At 33.5% G+C, this 17,893-nt stretch overlaps 2 protein-coding genes across 3 annotated transcripts; both read right to left on the minus strand.

Moving 5' to 3' along the window:
* Window positions 1–4,958: 4,958 nt before the first annotated feature.
* LOC144999992 (putative receptor-like protein kinase At5g39000) lies at window positions 4,959–6,824 on the minus strand. 2 transcript variants are annotated; one of them, XR_013661078.1, is made up of 4 exons: window positions 6,560–6,824; window positions 6,365–6,457; window positions 5,366–6,274; window positions 4,959–5,243 (listed from the first exon to the last, which is right to left on the minus strand). XR_013661078.1 is itself a non-coding variant. In XM_078959139.1 (3 exons), the coding sequence occupies exons 1-3, from the start codon at window positions 6,587–6,589 to the stop codon at window positions 5,426–5,428; spliced, it is 972 nt and encodes a 323-aa protein (XP_078815265.1). In that variant the 5' UTR covers window positions 6,590–6,824; the 3' UTR covers window positions 5,258–5,425. The 2 variants fall into 2 exon arrangements, 1 of the variants encoding a protein (XP_078815265.1); XM_078959139.1 differs by lacking the exon at window positions 4,959–5,243 and having other exon boundaries at window positions 5,258–6,274.
* Window positions 6,718–9,143, minus strand: LOC145009448 (callose synthase 2-like). Its single transcript, XM_078968144.1, has 2 exons — window positions 8,943–9,143; window positions 6,718–6,843 (listed from the first exon to the last, which is right to left on the minus strand). Exons 1-2 carry the CDS (start codon window positions 9,141–9,143, stop codon window positions 6,718–6,720), a joined length of 327 nt encoding a protein of 108 aa, XP_078824270.1.
* Between the last annotated feature and the right edge of the window lie 8,750 nt (window positions 9,144–17,893).

Below are 17,893 nucleotides of genomic sequence, written 5' to 3' on the forward strand. Positions count from 1 at the left end.
ACAATGGGGGAATCTGTGGCCCTAGTGCATCTCTCGAAGGCATATTCATATACAAATCACATCCCTAATGACATATTTATTACTTTTAAGATCGAATCTCACAATACCTCCATCTCGAAGACCTGATTCTGCAAGATGCTAGGGTTTACTTCAACAGAGGGTCTTGCCGATACTGAGTCGATTTCTTCAGCCACCATCATCGAGATGTTTTTCCAAATGGGATATCTTAGTGAGATCACTCTTCTATCAAAATTCAAGAAACCTAACCTTCCACCCATGTTGAATGGACTCTTCACTCTACTTTTAAATTGTTTTTTATTTTTATTTTTTATTTCCAGAATGAGACACTGGGTCAGATAATGCTAGAAAACCGTTATGTTTGATCATCTATGGCCTCTACAATGGGATTAAACTTGATTATGGTTTAATCCTCTGGGCTCAATTGGTTCGGAGCACACTCTCTACAACGAGGAACTCTAAAGTTTCATGCGCTTGTTTTTGGTCGATTATTGTTGAACGTGCTCTAGTTCGTCTTCATAATGAAGTTCCAAATGACTCTATGCTTGCTACGATTCCGATCTTCCATACTTCAAATTTCATTGTACCAGATCCTATGAAGTTCAACTTTGTTGGTTCTCTTCTGGAGGCTATGCTCAACTTTGTTCTTGCAGATAATGTTGTTATTAATGAGTATCGAAAGAAGCCTGCTTCAGGATTTCGCCTTATGCCTGAAAATTTTCGAAGGGCACTTTAAGAAGGTAACAAACCCAAAAAGGGAGGTAAAAGAAAAGCGAAAGTAGGACCTTCGGAACCTACTGCTACTCCGAAGAAGAAAGTAAAGAAAGCTGCTCAAAAGCCTAGGTCTCCAACTCCAGTTCAAGAAGCTTTCGGATCTCGTACTCACTCAGATTTGCAAGAGCGAGACCCAGTTCACGATGAAGCAGAAGATATTACAGCAACTTCGCAACCCATGGTCTTGGAACCCATTCCCACCCAGTCTATTATGAAGGTATCATCTACCATTTCCACTTCAATTCCTATCGTATAAGATTCCTTTCATGTTCCTTCTCCCCCACTTGCTCTTACTGCAACTTCTACACCGATTTCTACACTTATCACCATAGCTCCTTGTCTAAATGTATCGGTTGGTGTTTCACAATCATAGATCTCTATTGCGCAAACCACTCCATTATTCACTGATTCAACTGCATCAACAACCACTACCACAAGTTCACCTCTAGTGACTGTCAATATATCTGATACGGGGTCAAGTGCTTTTGGTGTTACTGTTGGTTTTAGTTCCTTCCCAGTATTTCCCTTGTGGAATGATGATCCTGATATGGTTTTTGGTGATGATCGGGATGATTTTCAAGATTTCCACTTCAGTCCTTGCACTATTCATCACTTAAGTGATGATGATGAGGTCCCCATGACGAAAGGGCAATTCAAGGTTTTAAATGAAAATTTGGATACTCTGCTCGGGTATTCCAACACATCATCCAATAGTGATTATTCCACAGAGTCTCTCAAAGCCCTGATCGAGACACTTACCAAGGAACATGCTAAAACCCTCGCTGAGTCCTCTAAGTTTGTTCAAAACTCTGAGAAAACAGTTCGTGAAATGTCCAAAAAAGTCGAAAAACTATTTGCTGATGTTAATCAGTTTATGGAGGATTTTCAGAGTTCTTCTGATAAGAACACTAAAGCTGCGAATAAGGTGATTACGAGTCTTGGCACAACTCTTCAAACTGAGAAAGAGGCTCTCTCGATGGTTCGTTCAGACTTGCGAGTTGATAATGTCGAATTAAATGCCTCAATAGACTCCAAGATTGAGAAGCTACAGTAGGATCTTACTACAGAAAAGAAAATCATGGATCAGCTTGTTGTCAAGACTGAGAAAACCAATGTCCTTTCTGTGAAGCTGTCTCATGCCAACAAACAAATTGATGATCTCAACTCTGAAAAGGCTGTTATCGAAAGCTGTGTAGCAGATCTAAATCTTTACTTGAAAAATATTGTAAAGACTCGTGACTCGTTGCTTATGTTCTCGGTACGACAACATCTTGCTGAAAAACCCAAACCAGTCTTCTCGATGCTTAGTTGTGTTGAAGGTGTTTCAGAATCAATTGCTCTTCCAAAATAAGGGGAGAACCAAAGAAGACTTCTGGTGAAGAACCCGAGAAAACAACTGATGATTCTAATGAAAAAAACGATTTGTTGGGTAATGAAGCTTTTGGATCAAAAGGAAAAGGAAAACTGGTTGAAGATGGTGATGAGAAGAAGATTTATCTAAAGAGGCACAACTCAAAAGAAAGAAACGTGTCAAAGAGATTGATGAAGCTTAGTGTGTTGCAAAGGAAGCTGAAGCAACTGAAAAGGAGGCTCGTGATGCACCTATCACTCTCAAAACACGAAAGGCCCTTTTCCCTCCTTGGTCTATGAAATGGATTACGAACGAGGCCATTGACAATCCGAATGTTTACTGGTTGGGGCCAGTTGTTTCGTTTGAATTGGAAAACCATTCAGAATCTCATCTTGATTTCCCGATCACTCCGAAGGCCTTTCTATTTTGCTGTTTTGAAAAGATTGAGAAAGCTAAAGATGAACAAAAATTCGAACCCATTGTGGCGCATCTGAAAAGGATGTTGGTCTCCTACATTCAAGAGATTGGCAAAATGGATATAGAGATTACAGGTGTACTCCGAAAGAAACCCATTGTGTAACCAAAGAAAGCTCCAAAGGACATCAACAAAATGAAGTTTGGAAAAATCCAAAAGGATAATTGGAGTGTGGCATTTCAACAAAGAGATAGAGAAGGTGTAAATGTTCAGAAGTTCTTGTTTTCCTTACTAGACAAGCATCTTTATTCTACTTCCTGTCTAATCTACGTTTTGGGAATTACTAAACAATGCAAAGACAACGATGCTTCAGATAAGAAGTGCTTCACTTATATGATCTAATGGTATATCTTGGTTCACAAAACTTTGCTTGGATTAATGTCGAAGTTGTTCAAAGTTCATAAATGCCAGTAACACTGAAGAATCTACATTCTTAATTGACACAAATGGGGAGATTGCTTGGATAAATAATGTTGTATCAATTGTATTGTACTAGAATAGTCCATTTGTAATGGGCTGGGTCTGTCCAACGCCAAGATTTAATGACATTAGGGTTAAACTATTTATAGTGCATGCATGCACCATTTTTAGGGTTAACGAAGTGTGTTGCTCTACATAGTCTTTACATAGAAGTTATTGTTGAACTCTTTTAAGGCTATTGAATTTAATCATTCGGCACCATTTTAATCTTCATTGTTCTTATTGTTTTGTTGATTATACTTGTTAGAATCTATCGATCTTCTATTTATTGTTTCAACATTTTCAATAAACAATTACTATCTTTGGTATTGAAAATTCATTTTGTTGATTGTGATTTTTCTTATTCCTTATATGTAAAATCTGGATTTTTGACCAACCCCCCCCCCCCCTCTCTTCCACTGAAGGGTTAATGAGCTTGAGTTGCCCTTGATTACACTTTAGCCGTCATGATTAATTTTCCAAACTATTGAATAGCCACATAAATGTTTCCAAGTGCATAGCAACATGCTAAAACATATTCTAAAAGATTCTAGGAACTTAATGTAACTATGGAATTACCAAATCCAGTCCATAGTCTCTTAAATTTCGCTTATGGCTAAACAATCCTTTGGATCTATTATGGCTTAGACAATCCTTCATTTTTAGCATCAAATTCATCAGCTAAGTATCAATTTAATATCTATGAATATCAACTACTCGTATTGACCATCAAATTCCTTGAAATACATCATTCAACAATGAAATCCATACTTAACACATTCTGGTTTTAAACTCTCATATCTAATGTGTTAACAAATCCTTAGAACACTTTAGGGTCAATAAATCCTTCATGTTAAGCATCCTAATCATAATAAATTTATCAATTCATGATTATTTGCACACTTAGATGTTTAAATCTATATAGAAGTCCGTAAATAAACCACAAATTCTTAATTCCAATCAAGGGCGGACGCAAGATTTCATAGTAGGGGTTGCACAAGAAGATTAGGGGTTGCACGATAGTAGAAAAAATAAAAATTTTAAAAAATTTCGAAAATTTTTCCACTGCAGCCGTAAATTTAGGGGTTGCCGGTGCCACCCCGGAACCCCCCTAAATCCGCCCCTGATTCCAATCATCCCAACATTAATTCTCTCATTTATTGAGTTTGTGCATCCAATATGAATTTATAGCAGCAAAACTTCACATATAATCATAGAACCATTTTAATAACTTAACAACTCACAATCCTTAATTTAAGATTCTAGGGTTCATGGATAGATGTTTACCAAACATCAAATCCATCAAGTGAGTGATAGAATTGAGCTTAGAGCGATATACACCACTCAAGGAACGTTAAGAAAACAAAACCCTAAGCATCAAAACATGCTAAAATTGGATTTGACATTTTACTGAAAACCCTAACTCGAAAATGGAGTTTATAAGATGAGATTTATATCTCAAATGCGCTCAATCCTTGCTGATGACTTCAATCTCTCACTTGAACTTCAAACTCTAACCCTAGAATTTCCTTGTGGAACTCAATCTCGTCATTCCCTCATCCCCTTTCATCTTATGTTGATATATTGCACTTTAAGATAGAATTTGATGAGAAATTGCTTGATTCTTCACTAGGTCACCGTTTATTGCTTCATCACACCAAGGAAGAGGGAAATCTCATATCTGTTGTAGCAAATTTTGATATCGACATTGACTATGTCAAATTCAAGCACCGCTAGCTTCCACATGAATATCCCACATTGTTGAAGGGGTAAACACTATACAGATAATGCGTTTGATTTAGTATTCTAGTCATTTAGTTGAGGTTCAAATATGCAATCACCAAAAAATAACCCAATGCTCTTATTGAATGTTTACACTTGTGATGTGAAATGTTTCATTTTAGATAAAAACACGTTTGATAATGAGAAAATTTTACGAAGGAGCTGTACAAGAAGAAAATAAAAGAAAACATAATTAAGCAACAACTAAAGAATCAAAATGAAGAAAAACAAGGAGAGAAGTCATCAATCAAGAAGATGATCATCTCATAAGGTGAGGTAAAATGTCTTGTTCCTGGTCTAAATCCCTGAAGAACGACATTTGCAAGTCATGGAGGACGTGTCATCCTGAATAGTTGCTTCATCTTAGAGGATCTCATCTTCTAACTAATAATGAATAAAAATAAGTGATGTATCACTAAATCATGCACTTCTATGTAGATAATATTATGTTCGCCTCAGAACATGTCCATATTGATGGAATTGATAAAAACGGTAGTGAAACTTACTTGAATTTTCATGGCCTCCTTAAGTTGGAATACAACCTCAGAAAACGCAGGTCGTTCTTCTCAAGTTTCTTGCAAGCATTGATACGCAATAGCTGAAAACTTGTGCAATGCTCTTGGTTTAATATCTTTCTTTATTCTATGATCAATAATCTTATCCAGTTCTCCATTTATGTAGCTAGTTCGGGCCAAATGATGGAGGAATCGCCGCTCATCATGGTAATTCATGACACACGCCAACCTTCCACACAAAACTTCAAACAAAACCACACCGAAGGAATATACATCCGATTCTTTTGTTAAAAGACCTGTTCTTTCGTATTGTGGGTCGCAATAACCATGCGTTCCAGCAAGGTTAGTGATCACTACGCTGTTACTTTGGTTTGCTAGTCCTATCCTAGCCAACCCAAAATCCGAAAGTTTTGCATTCCAATTCTCATCCAACAAAATATTTGCGCTTTTTATATCACGGTGTATTATTCTATGTTTTTCTGCCACGTGATTATGAAGATAGTCCAATGCAGAAGCAACACCAACACATATTTTGAGCAGTTGTGGCCATGAGAGTTCACATGACATAGTAGGGTCATGTAAATACTTGTCGAGGCTTCCATGGCTTGCGTATTCATAAACCAGGATCATTTCTTTGTTAACATCACAAAACCCTATTAGGGTTATAATGTTTTCATGCTGAAACTGTGAAAGCATTGTGAGCTCAGTGTGGAACTCCTTGTTACCTTGAAACCCGGTGACATCTAGCCGTTTTACAGCAACTAGCTGGTTTACATAATCCCCCCAGGTGAGGATTCCCTTGTAGACCCTTCCGAATCCACCCTTCCCGATGCAATTTCGTTCTTTGAAGTCTTGGGTACAATCTTTTATAGCTTGGAAGGGGATTTTGGGGTGGTTTGGCTGTTTCATATACATGGGACATGATGTAGAGTAATTAATAACAATATACATATATACATGATTTAAATAAGAAACCTCCGGATGTCTTACCAGCTGTTGATCTGAAGTTTCAGTGTCAAGTGGATGAATATTATGAATATGCAGTGCTGCTTTCTCAATAACCTGTTTGTGTAATTCCCGTATCTATGCACACGTACACGGTAATAATTCACCAAGATTGCATCAACAAATATAACGAATTGTCAAATGAATGTATTCAATAACCAGTTCGTGTAATTCCCATACCTCAGGGGACAACTTACTCCTAGGGCACATAGTCTCCAAAACCTCAAAAAGAACAGCAGCACTTTCATAAGCTTTTGTAAGACGGGTACATACATTACTGTAAATTTCTGCAATCAGTATGCGCAAAGTGAAAAGAAGTCACACAACCATGAAGATGTTTACCTATCAGTTTTATCAGCATTTTGCAAGCCTTGAATGTACTTTTCACAATAATACTGATAAAAGGCCATAATTTCATCACGATCACTGCGTTTTTGTACTCCAATTAAAGTTGTTTCTTCTTCCTGAATAGATTACAAAGAGGGAGTTCAAAAGTAAATCTTTGAGAATTAATGTAATATGGGATGCAGTGGCACTGTTTAAAACCACACAAAAATTTGACCTCCTAGACTCCTAGTTATAGACTAAACATAATTTGACCTCCTAGACTCCTAGTTATAGACTAAACATAGGATCCTGTAATACAATTAATAAATTAATATCTCTAACGACATAAAATTTTGTATTTCCCTATTTTCTTCTCATCTTTAATCGTTTGAATGTTTTGTGTACGTGGATTCTTATCCCTAACGACATTAATTCCAATAATATATTTTCAATAGAAAAAATAATCTACGTAAATATGATAGGGCTGTTAAATCGGGCAGTCGTGTTGTGTTTTTGTCTGACACGACACGATAAGGTTTTGTATAACACGAACATGACACGACACGATGTCGTGTTTTTTTCATTAACACAAAAACGAACCAATTAAAATACGACAACACGACACGACACGAAAAAGATAATATTACATAACTATTAGTGTATTTCATTCATACTTAAAGATATATAACACGATAAAAACGACAAACACGAAAAACCCGACAACCACATGCTTAATCATGTTAATTTCGTGTCGATTTATGAACACGAACAGAACACGACACGACATCGTGTTTTTTAATCTTGATAAGAACACGAATTCGAATTTTGATTGCGTCCCAATTTCGTTTCGTTTCATGTATTTTTGTCGTGTCGTGTCATAATTTGATACCCCTTTATGATAAGGGTGCAAAAGTAAAATGTTTATAAATAAAATGATATAAACAAAAACTTTGATACAAATTCGAGGATTAAACTTGTAAATTTTATAGGTTAAAATTACAAATACAAAAAGTCGGTTGTTACAAGGGAGCTACACAAAAAGTGACCTTAGTTTTGCAAAAGGTTTATATACCAAGCCCATTTATGCAAAAATACTCCCAATATTTTCCATCATAGTGTTAATTTTCTCTAGGAGCAAAGAACAAAGGTTGGATTCATCGATGGAACTTCAAAGAAACCAGATAATCCTGGATCTGAACTCGATGATTGGACCAGTAATGACTGCATGGTTCGATCATGGTTACTAAATGCAATTTCCAAAGAAATTGTAGGTGCTTTCATATTCGCTACTACTGCTCGAGAATTATGGAATGAATTAGAAGAACACTTCTCTGAAAGCAATGGTCCACTCATCTATCAACTTCAAAGACAAATTGCATCCATAAATCAAGGTGACTCTTTTGTTTCTAAGTATTACACAAAATTGAAACAACTATGGGATCAACTTAATTGTCTTATACAATTACCGATGTGTAATTGTGGATCTGCAAAGGCTATGGCTGATTTTACTTCATCCACTCGATTGATGCAATTCCTTATGGGACTGAATGACAGTTTTGAAAGTCTCAGAAATCAGATCTTAGTACTTGATCCCCTTCCTTCTATTCACAAAGCTTACTCTATGGCCTTAAGTGTTGAAAAACATAAAGAAGTTCAAATCAATTTTTCAAATCCACCTGAATCTGCTATGTTTGTTAAATCTTCTAATAACAATGATAAAATACAATACATTACACCATAATATTCTCTCTCTAATTGTTAGAAACACTCACATATAGTAGACACTTCATTGCTATCAGTGGTGGTGAAATTTGCTAGGAAGTTCAAAGTTCAACCATAACATTTATACAACTAATTAATATTGGTTGTCATACAATTTATCAAATGAGATCACCATTTTTAATAATTATCACTAAACATGTCATTTGCAAGAATTCATTCCAAATCATATTTCTTTGAATCGCTGTAGTGCCTTAATTAAATAAAATGACTTGGTTGTGGCTCTAGGCTCGTTACAAATAACAAGTGTTTTGTCTCAAATATTAGCATAACAAGATTTTGGGTTTTATTTTATATTGGGTATTATGTTGGCCCATTAGCTACGAAATCCTAATTAGTTATGTTTTTCCTTTTCATTGTAATTGTACTTCTCATTTTGATAATAATACGAAACCCTAGCTGTTCTATGTCTTTTACTTGTTGTATAGTTCATATCAAACATTTTCAAAGCTTTTACCTTTATTGTGCTAATATGGAATGGGGACTTACAAAGGTAGGCAACCCTGGGATTGACCCACTCAATTTCATTGGCAACACAAAGAATAGGCCTAATCCGAACAAGTGATGGAGGGAGCATCTCATTGTCCAAAAATGCAATTCCATCTAAATTCCATCCGTTTGAGTCCCCAACAGCAGCTCTTTGTTGCTCATGAGCCATAGTTTCTTCAAATTCTTCTTACAGAATACCCCAAGTAAATATCTACAGTTGAACTGAATTCAGACAGAAACCAAAGAGAAAGTTTAAACTTTGTAAAAAGATAAGAATACACCATATATTAAAAACGCCATTTCCCCTAAAAAGAAATTATCTATCCACAGACAAACAGTGGACTTGATTTACAATCATCTCCTAGTAATCCTAAAAATGAACCTTTACTTCTTTGTAGTTTAGAACATCAGATGCTGATTGGACTGATTTGTTTCATCTGTTACATTAATGGATGCAGTTTTTTTTCTAATTACAACCATAAGAAATCTAATTTCACCAAACATATCATATCGAAATTTTCAATATCGTTTTCATTAGTTAAAATTCAAAGGATGAAAATCTTACAGTAGTTTAGTTTGTCTTCTTCGACAGGCTGAGTATTCGGGAGATAAAGATACAGTCATGTAAATAATAGAGGAAAATGACGATTATGAAGTTATTAAAAAGTAACTGAAAGCATCACACTTTCACAACAAATGTGTGTTAGTACGCATATGCTGTGTAAATTTTTTTTATTTCAATTTCTTTTAAATAAATCCTTATTTTAATAAAAGAATAGTTTTAATCTCCTTTTGACATGTGTCATCATATTAGGCCTCCTAATTAATACATATTTTATTCTTTTTTTGTCATGTGTCACCCTATTAAAATTCTTAATTAATGCATACCACTTGTCAACCTATTAATTATCTATTTCAAATTTTAAAATTTTCATTTTAATTGTAATAAACTAATAGCAATGGAATAAAAATTAAAATAAAATTAATACAAATTATAAGGTGATATAATTTCATATATTTATTTAAATTAACGATTATAATTGATTAGTAATTTTGTATTCTAACTATTAAAATTTAATTAATTTTGTAGTCATGGTTTCACGGGTTATAAACTAGTATATGTATATATTTGTGGTTATAGAATGCATCACTTGTCTCTTTCCTTGGCTCTTGTTGGTTCCATGATCCATCACCGTCTCCAGTCAACCTGATGGACTTTTTTCATTGTGGGCTTCCTTTTATTTGTATCTAAACTTTAGGGCTGTCAAATCGGGCAATCGTGTCGTGTTTTTGTTTGACACGACACGACACGACAAGGTTTTGTATAACACGAACACGACACGACACGATGTCGTGTTTTTTTTCATTAACACGAAAACGAACCAATTAAAACACAACAACACGACACGACACGACAAAGATAATATTGCATAACTATTAGTGTATTTCGTTCATACTTATAGATATATAACACGACAAAAACGACAAACACGAAAAACACGACAACCACATGCTTAATCGTGTCAATTCCGTGTCGATTTATGAACACGAACACGACACGACACGACATCGTGTTTTTTAATCTTGACACGAAAACGACACGAACACGAATTCGAATTTTGATTTCGTCCCGATTTCGTTTCGTTTCGTGTATTTTTGTCGTGTCGTGTCATAAATTGACACCCTTACTAAACTTTGATATGGTAATAAATTAGATTGAAGGCTGTTCAAAAAATAAAAATAAAATTAGATTGAATTTAAAAGAAAAAAAAAACGAAAAAAATAGACTAATCACTAAAATAGCCCCATTTATTTCGTAGATTCCACCTATAAATGGGCTGCAAAAATTGTAATGGCTTAGAAATGGTCATTAACGGCTGAGAAATGGTCATTAACGGCTACGAAAACATCAAATACTAAAGTGGGCTCCCAAATGGGCCTGGCTCTAATCTCTATTTAAAGTTAGAGTAAATTACACAAATTGTCTCTATGCTTTCGGGTAATCTACATGATTGGTCCTTATTTTTTTTTTTTTTAACTCAGTAGTCCTTATTGTTTGGTTTTATTTTGTCTTTGGTCCCTATCAATTTTAAAAAGACCGTTTTGCCCTTACTGATAATTTTTTTTTTATATTTTAAATTGTTTTTAATAATTATTTCTCTATTATAATAAAAAATGTATCAAGTTCTTTATCTCTTAATTCAAACACATTCAACCATAATGCCTTTTCTTTTTCCCATTGAAACTGGAAATCTTCCACCTTCCTTCACCCTCTCGTCGTCAAAGCTTTCGCCAGAGTTGTCGATCTCGCTGGCAGGTGCCATCAACGTTTTTCTCCCTCGCCTATCTAAGTTGTCATGAACCACTTGCACCATCGCCTTGAAAGACGTCCCTCTAATGGAACTGGCCTTTTCCGGTGAAGTTGAAGTACAATACACCCCGCCGAACTCCCTGCTTTCTCCAACTTCCTCCACCATCTCTGACGATCTGGTTTATGCAGGGCCGGTCCAGATGGTGGGCAACCCGGGCGACCGCCCAGGACCCACGCCTCTCGGGGGCCCAAAATTCCTTGGCTATGTAGTGTATATATATATATATATATATATATATATATATATATATATATATATATATAAAATATTACCTAAATGATTTTTAAGGCCTAAATTTGGTTCATACTCAAACTAGGTCAAAAGATAAACAATTTGATTTGCTTGTTATTGCTAATTGAATGTGTTTATAGTGAAGAATAAATGATATTTTTTTTAATCTTCATTATATTTGTCTGTAAGGGACCCTTTTTTTCTTTTCGCCCCAGGCCCCATATACGTTTGGACCGACCCTGGGTTTATGTAAAGGTTTTCCAAATCTGATTTCTCCGATGATTTCCTTTAGGTTTGATTTCCGAATTTGCTTCAGATTTGTTGGTTTCTTTTCCTACTTACTTCGATGTTTGCTTCAAATGTGGTTTTAGTTGGTTTTCTTAAGGTTTGGTTCATATGTGGTGGTTAATTTCCCGATTTGATTCAAATTTGATGGTAATTTGCTTAAGACTTGGTTATTGCCTTGATTTTCCGGTGATTTGCTTCAGAAAAAAGGGTTGGTGATGGTTTGTCGACGAACTTACCGAAGAAGAAAGAGGGGTTGTTGGGGCTTAGGTGGTGGAGGACCTAAAGTAGAACGTTGAGGGGTGGCCTGATTGGAGGAAAAGGTAGTCCACATATCTTTTATCAACTTTTAGTAATAATAATAATATTATAAATAATAAAATAACAAATTATTATTAATTTTTTTTTAAACGGTGGGGTTAGTGGTTAGAAGTTAGTATTACAAAATCGTCAATAGATTAGAACTCGAGACCTGCAATATAAGAGACAAAACCTTTACCAAGTGGGCTAGTCCCACATTAAGTATTAAAAAATGAGTTTAATTATACAAAATAGCCCAATAATGGCAAAGCCGTTTTTTAAAAAGTGATAGGACCAAAGATACAATAAAACCAAACAATAAGGATCATCCTAGTTAAAAAAAGGTTAGGGGACCAACCGCACAGATCACCCGAAACCACATGGACCATTAGTGTAATTTACCTTTAAAGTTAAAAATAAAAATAAAAGTAAAAAACCATTTTCTTATTTTTTATATTTTCATGGGAAGATGACTTATCAAGGTAATTAACTTTTCGGTATGTTCACATCTGGGTAACTATCTTTTTTTTTTGTATATATGTAGGTAACAAACTTTTTGGAAGTGTTCACATATGACCATTATGACCTGCTATAGCAGGTTAAATCCTAGATGTGAACGATTTCAACAAGTTTGTTACCTAGATGTGTACAAGAAAAATAGTTACCCAAATATGAACAAAACGAAAAGTAAAAATTAAATTACATGAATGGTCCCTGTGGTTTGGGGGAATTTGTAGTTTTGGTCGCTAACTTATTTTTTTAACTTAAATGGTCCCTATTGTTTATTTTTGTTGCGCGTTTGGTCCCCGTCTTACCTAAAAATACTATTGTGCCCTTATTAGTTTATTTTTTTTAATTAATTTTCTTATCTATGTATTTATTTTTTATATATTTATAAAAATTAATAGATCACACATATTTGTATCTCATCGGATGATCCCTAGTATTTATTTTTTAATTAATTTAATTTTTTTTAACTCGGATGGTCCCTACTATTTAATTTTGTTACGAACTTGGTCTCTGTCTTACCTAAAAAGACTATTGTCCCCTTATTATTTTTTTTAATTAGTTTTCTTGTTTATGTACTTATGCTTTATATGTTTAAGAAAAATTAGTAGACCTCACATATCTGTATCCCCTCACCATTCCATCTTTCATCATTCTCAACTTCTATTTATTTTTCATCTTTAGTGATATCGACGTCTTCATCATCACTTCTTTTTTCGGTCCTTCAACTCCGTCGAATCAACACCACAACCCACTAAAGATGAAGAGACAATAGGTTATGGTGTTGGTTCGTCAGAGTTGAAGTACAAAAAAAAAGACGGTGCAGACGTCGATGTTACTAAAGATGGAAAAGAAATAGAAGATTGAGAGGATCAGAGATGAGATGGTGAATGGTAAGACTCAAATTAAATTTCTCAAATGTGGTTTCAGGTTTACGGTGATGAGATACATATATGTGGGGTATATTAATTTTTTTTATAAATAATAAATACATAAATAAGAAAATTAATTAAAAAAATTAATAAGGGAAAAATACTATTTTTAGATAACACAGAGATCAAACGCGTAACAAAAATAACAGTAAGGATCATCCGAGTTAAAAAAAATTAATTAAAAATAAACAGTAGAGATCATCCGAGGAGATACAAATATATGTGGTCTATTAATTTTTTTAAATATGTAAAAAATAAATACATAGATAATAAAATTAATTTAAAAAATAAATTAATAAGGGCACAATAGTATTTTTAGGTAAGACGGGGACCAAACGCGCAACAAAAATAAACAGTAGGGACCATTTAAGTTAAAAATATAAATTAGCGACGAAAACCACAAAGTCCCCCAAACCACAGGGACCATTCATGTAATTTAATTTTTAATTTTCGTTTTGTTCATATTTGGGTAACTATTTTTTTTTTGTACACATGTAGGTAACAAACTTGTTGAAAGCGTTCACATCTAGGATTTAACCTGCTATAGCAGGTCATAATGGTCATATGTGAACACTTCCAAAAAGTTTGTTACCTAGATATATACAAAAAAAAGATAATTACCCAGATGTGAATATAACGAAAAGTTAATTACCTTGATAAGTTATATTCCCTATTTTCATTTCAAATCTACTTATGGCTAGAGAAAATGATACAAAACAACAACAATCTGCTTCTAGAGAAAGTTTTTTCATTTCTTTTACGTTTTATGTTGGTTTGTTAATGTTTTTGGTTGAATTATACACGAGAAATAATGATTTCGCAGATAGACCTCAGATCTAGCAAAATATAATTCTTTTAGGTATATTTTGAGATTTGCATGTGAAAATAGCCTTCTTATTCGTTAATATGTCCTTTATACATATGCTACAACGTTTTTTATACATTTTGGTTTGTATCACACCTACAAAACATGGTTTCCTCACACAAATATGACATTTTCGCTCATGCAAAATAAAAAATAACAATAAAATTAATAGCAAAACATAGACAACATTAAAAGGTTAGAAAGCAATTTCCAATTTCCGATTTTCTAGTTCGTCAAATTAATCGCCTCTATAAATTAATTTTAGAAAAAACTATTAACATCCGTTGTTTGGCACGGTAATCGACTAGTATGTGTGTGTATAGGGAGTGGTTCAAATGAGAACCACAAAAGATTAAGATTCATAAGAACTTCATTTTATAAATAAATATGTACACAATACTTATTAAACATGTTAAAATCCAGATTTTTTTTTTGTACTTTTGGTACGAAAAGGGCAAAATTGTAATTCTTGAATTCTAAAATTTTCATTCATACATCGATTCCTATTTTAACACAAAATTATACAAAATACAAAATTTAATACAGTCCATTAATAGTTTAGTATATAAAATTCATAATTTAAATACAATCATAATATCACCAATTCACTAATTTAGGAGAGTCAAACCAAACTCTACCACCACCACCAACTACCACATGTCAGCATCAACCATCTATGTCAACATCGTAACCATCATTCCTGTCAAACCAAATCTGTATATAAAGTCAGACATTGTTAGCTTAAATATGATATTCACAGTTTAATAAACATATTAATTCACTAATTTAGAGTTTAATGCAACAATTACAAAACTAATACATTCTTACATATTACTTCACAAAAAAATACTCATAAGAAAATTAATACAAACATTCATATTTTAACATAAAATTCATAAAGAAAATCTCAATTTAATACAATCAATTCACAGTTTAATACAATCAATACACAAAACTAACAGCTTAATATATTAAATTCACAGTTTAATACACAAAAACTATACATTCAAATCCATATTCTGCACTTAGTACTTATATTTATACATTCATATACGTGGGCTAGTTTTTCTTTCAAATTTTAATTTATATAATATTCACAATTTAAAGTTTACATGTTATTCAAAATTAGAGAAAATAAAATCTATATATAATGCTTCTTTCATTTTATATTTTAGAAGCAAAAATAAAATTCGTAAAAAAATTAACAACTTAATATACTCAATTCACAACTTAATACATTTAATTAACAATTTAATACACAAATTCACAGTTTAATAATATATATTTATAGGTTAAAAATTACATCTGATGATTTTTGGAGCTTGGAGGTTGTATTAGATAGCAGTTCACACACTTATCACAATTCACAACATAAAGAAACCTATATTCAAATTATTTGAGAAAACACTAATATAATATATATACATGTTTAATTTCACATTAAAACTTATAAAAATTCATACATATACTGCTTAAAACTTATAAAACATTCAATTAATCACAACTAAAACTTATGAAAAAAAAAAATCAAGCATTCACAAATTAATACTTACAAAAAATTATACATTCACAACTTAATACTTATAAAAAATTATGCATTCATAGCTTAAAATTTTTTCTAATTGAAACAATCAGATATGTATAAAATCCATGCATTAACAACTTAATAATGAAAAAAATGCTTATTCACAGTTTAAGAAACTAGTTTAGAAACTTATTCATATTATTCAATGTTTAAAACCATAGCTTGTTTTTAGTGAAGCATTTCATCAAACACCTTCAATACATCTTATGTCTAGATCTGAGATAGTTCCCTTGCTTCAGATCCATGAGCACCGATGATAGGCAGCAAAAACGATGGTACGACGTCGGTTGTGGTGGAGGTGGAGTCACATCGACTATGGTAGCATCAGATCTGGATGTCAGATCTGTTGGCGGTGATTTCCATCAGATCTATTGTTCCGGCGAACCAAATCGGAGAAGTTTTCTTGTATTCCGTCAGATCTAGATGTCAAAGATTTGGAGACGAACTAGATATGGACTTCGGAGCAGAGTGTGATGTTTTTTGGTGTTCCGACAAAGCATAATAGTTGATGTTAGGCGGTGGTCGGTAGTGATAAGGTCGACTATCAGATCTGATATGTTTTGTGTTTTAGAGAGGGAAAGTAAAGCTGAAACAACTTCTTTATTCCAGACTTGAGACCAAGTGGTGATCGATAGTGATGGTTATCACCGCTCGCCGAAGCTCATAATCTGGAGGAGAAAATTGAAGATATGAAGTCGAAAATAATAGATTTAAATACGAAAATTGTAGATCTGAATAGAGAAATGATAGATCTGAAGCTGAAATTGTAGATCTGAAGATGAAAATTGTAAATATGACGCTGAAATTGTAGATCTGGAGCCAACCGGAACTTGTGGATCTGATGGCGGTGGTTCGTCGGCGGTAGAAGGCGGTAGCGGTTCGCCGACGGTAGGAGGCGGTGGCAATCAAGGGTGGTAGCTAACTGGTTGTAAAGTTTGTGTGTTCTTCAAGTTTGAGATGAGAGAGAAAATAACCATGTGAGAGTGTATGTAGTGTGTGTAGATCTAATTATAAAATGGGGTTCTTACGGTTCGTAACTTTTATTGGTTCTCATTTGATCTTTTGTGTATATATATATATATATATATATATATATATATATATATATATACACACACACACACACACCCCCCACCCAGTAGCCGATTACCCGTGCCTAGCAACGGGTGTTAATATTTTTTTCTAAAATTAGTTTATAGAGGCGATTTGTTCGACGAGCAAGGATTAGTTTAAATTAAGCAATTAGTTTGTTTTAGGAAACATGTCATATTAAAAATAAGATACAATGTATTTCGACGAGCAATGTAGCTATTTTTGGTTAATTATAAAAGTTGCTTGACCATAATAGCTTATATTTTTTACAAAAAAAATATCCCAAAATTTAAAAAATGCCAAACATTTCATTATTAGTTTTTTATGAGGCCACCAAATATGGAAAAAATAACAGTAATATTCATATAAAAAAAAACTACAAATTTATATCTAATGTTGATGGATATATGGTACAGAAAAGTGAAAGCCAGATCATGATGAACAACATGAACATGGACATTAACATAGGGCATTGGTTTCTTCCCTATGGATTTATTGTCTTCATAATCTCCATAATATGAAATCATGTTTCTACAACTTGTTGGGTTTCTGATGGATAACTGCTAAAGTAGGGTCAAACATGTTCATGTGAGTAAGAACAACAACCACCCACACAATTAAGACCAATACAAGACAAAACATAAATCCATGGAAAATAAATAAGATTTATTCTCCATTTTTTAGCTAACTAAGGCATCCATTATGTCGTAAAGCACTAGTACCCCTCTTTTCATTTCTTCCTGATACATT

Source organism: Lactuca saligna, chromosome 1 (assembly GCF_052625555.1).
Source record: "Lactuca saligna cultivar CGN05327 chromosome 1, ASM5262555v1, whole genome shotgun sequence".
Taxonomy (NCBI): domain Eukaryota; kingdom Viridiplantae; phylum Streptophyta; class Magnoliopsida; order Asterales; family Asteraceae; genus Lactuca; species Lactuca saligna.

Bases quoted from the DNA above. Each gene is read 5' to 3' on its own strand.
- LOC145009448 (XM_078968144.1), bottom strand. From the start codon at position 9,143: ATGGCTCATGAGCAACAAAGAGCTGCTGTTGGGGACTCAAACGGATGG. The intron at 6,844-8,942 runs GTAAAAGCTTTG...TAATCTATTCAG, and splicing joins TCCATATTAGCACAATAAAG to GAAGAAGAAACAACTTTAAT.
- LOC144999992 (XM_078959139.1), bottom strand. From the start codon at position 6,589: ATGTGCCCTAGGAGTAAGTTGTCCCCTGAG. The intron at 6,458-6,559 runs GTATGGGAATTA...ACGTGTGCATAG, and splicing joins GGAGTAAGTTGTCCCCTGAG to ATACGGGAATTACACAAACA. The intron at 6,275-6,364 runs GTAAGACATCCG...TATATGAAACAG, and splicing joins AAACTTCAGATCAACAGCTG to CCAAACCACCCCAAAATCCC.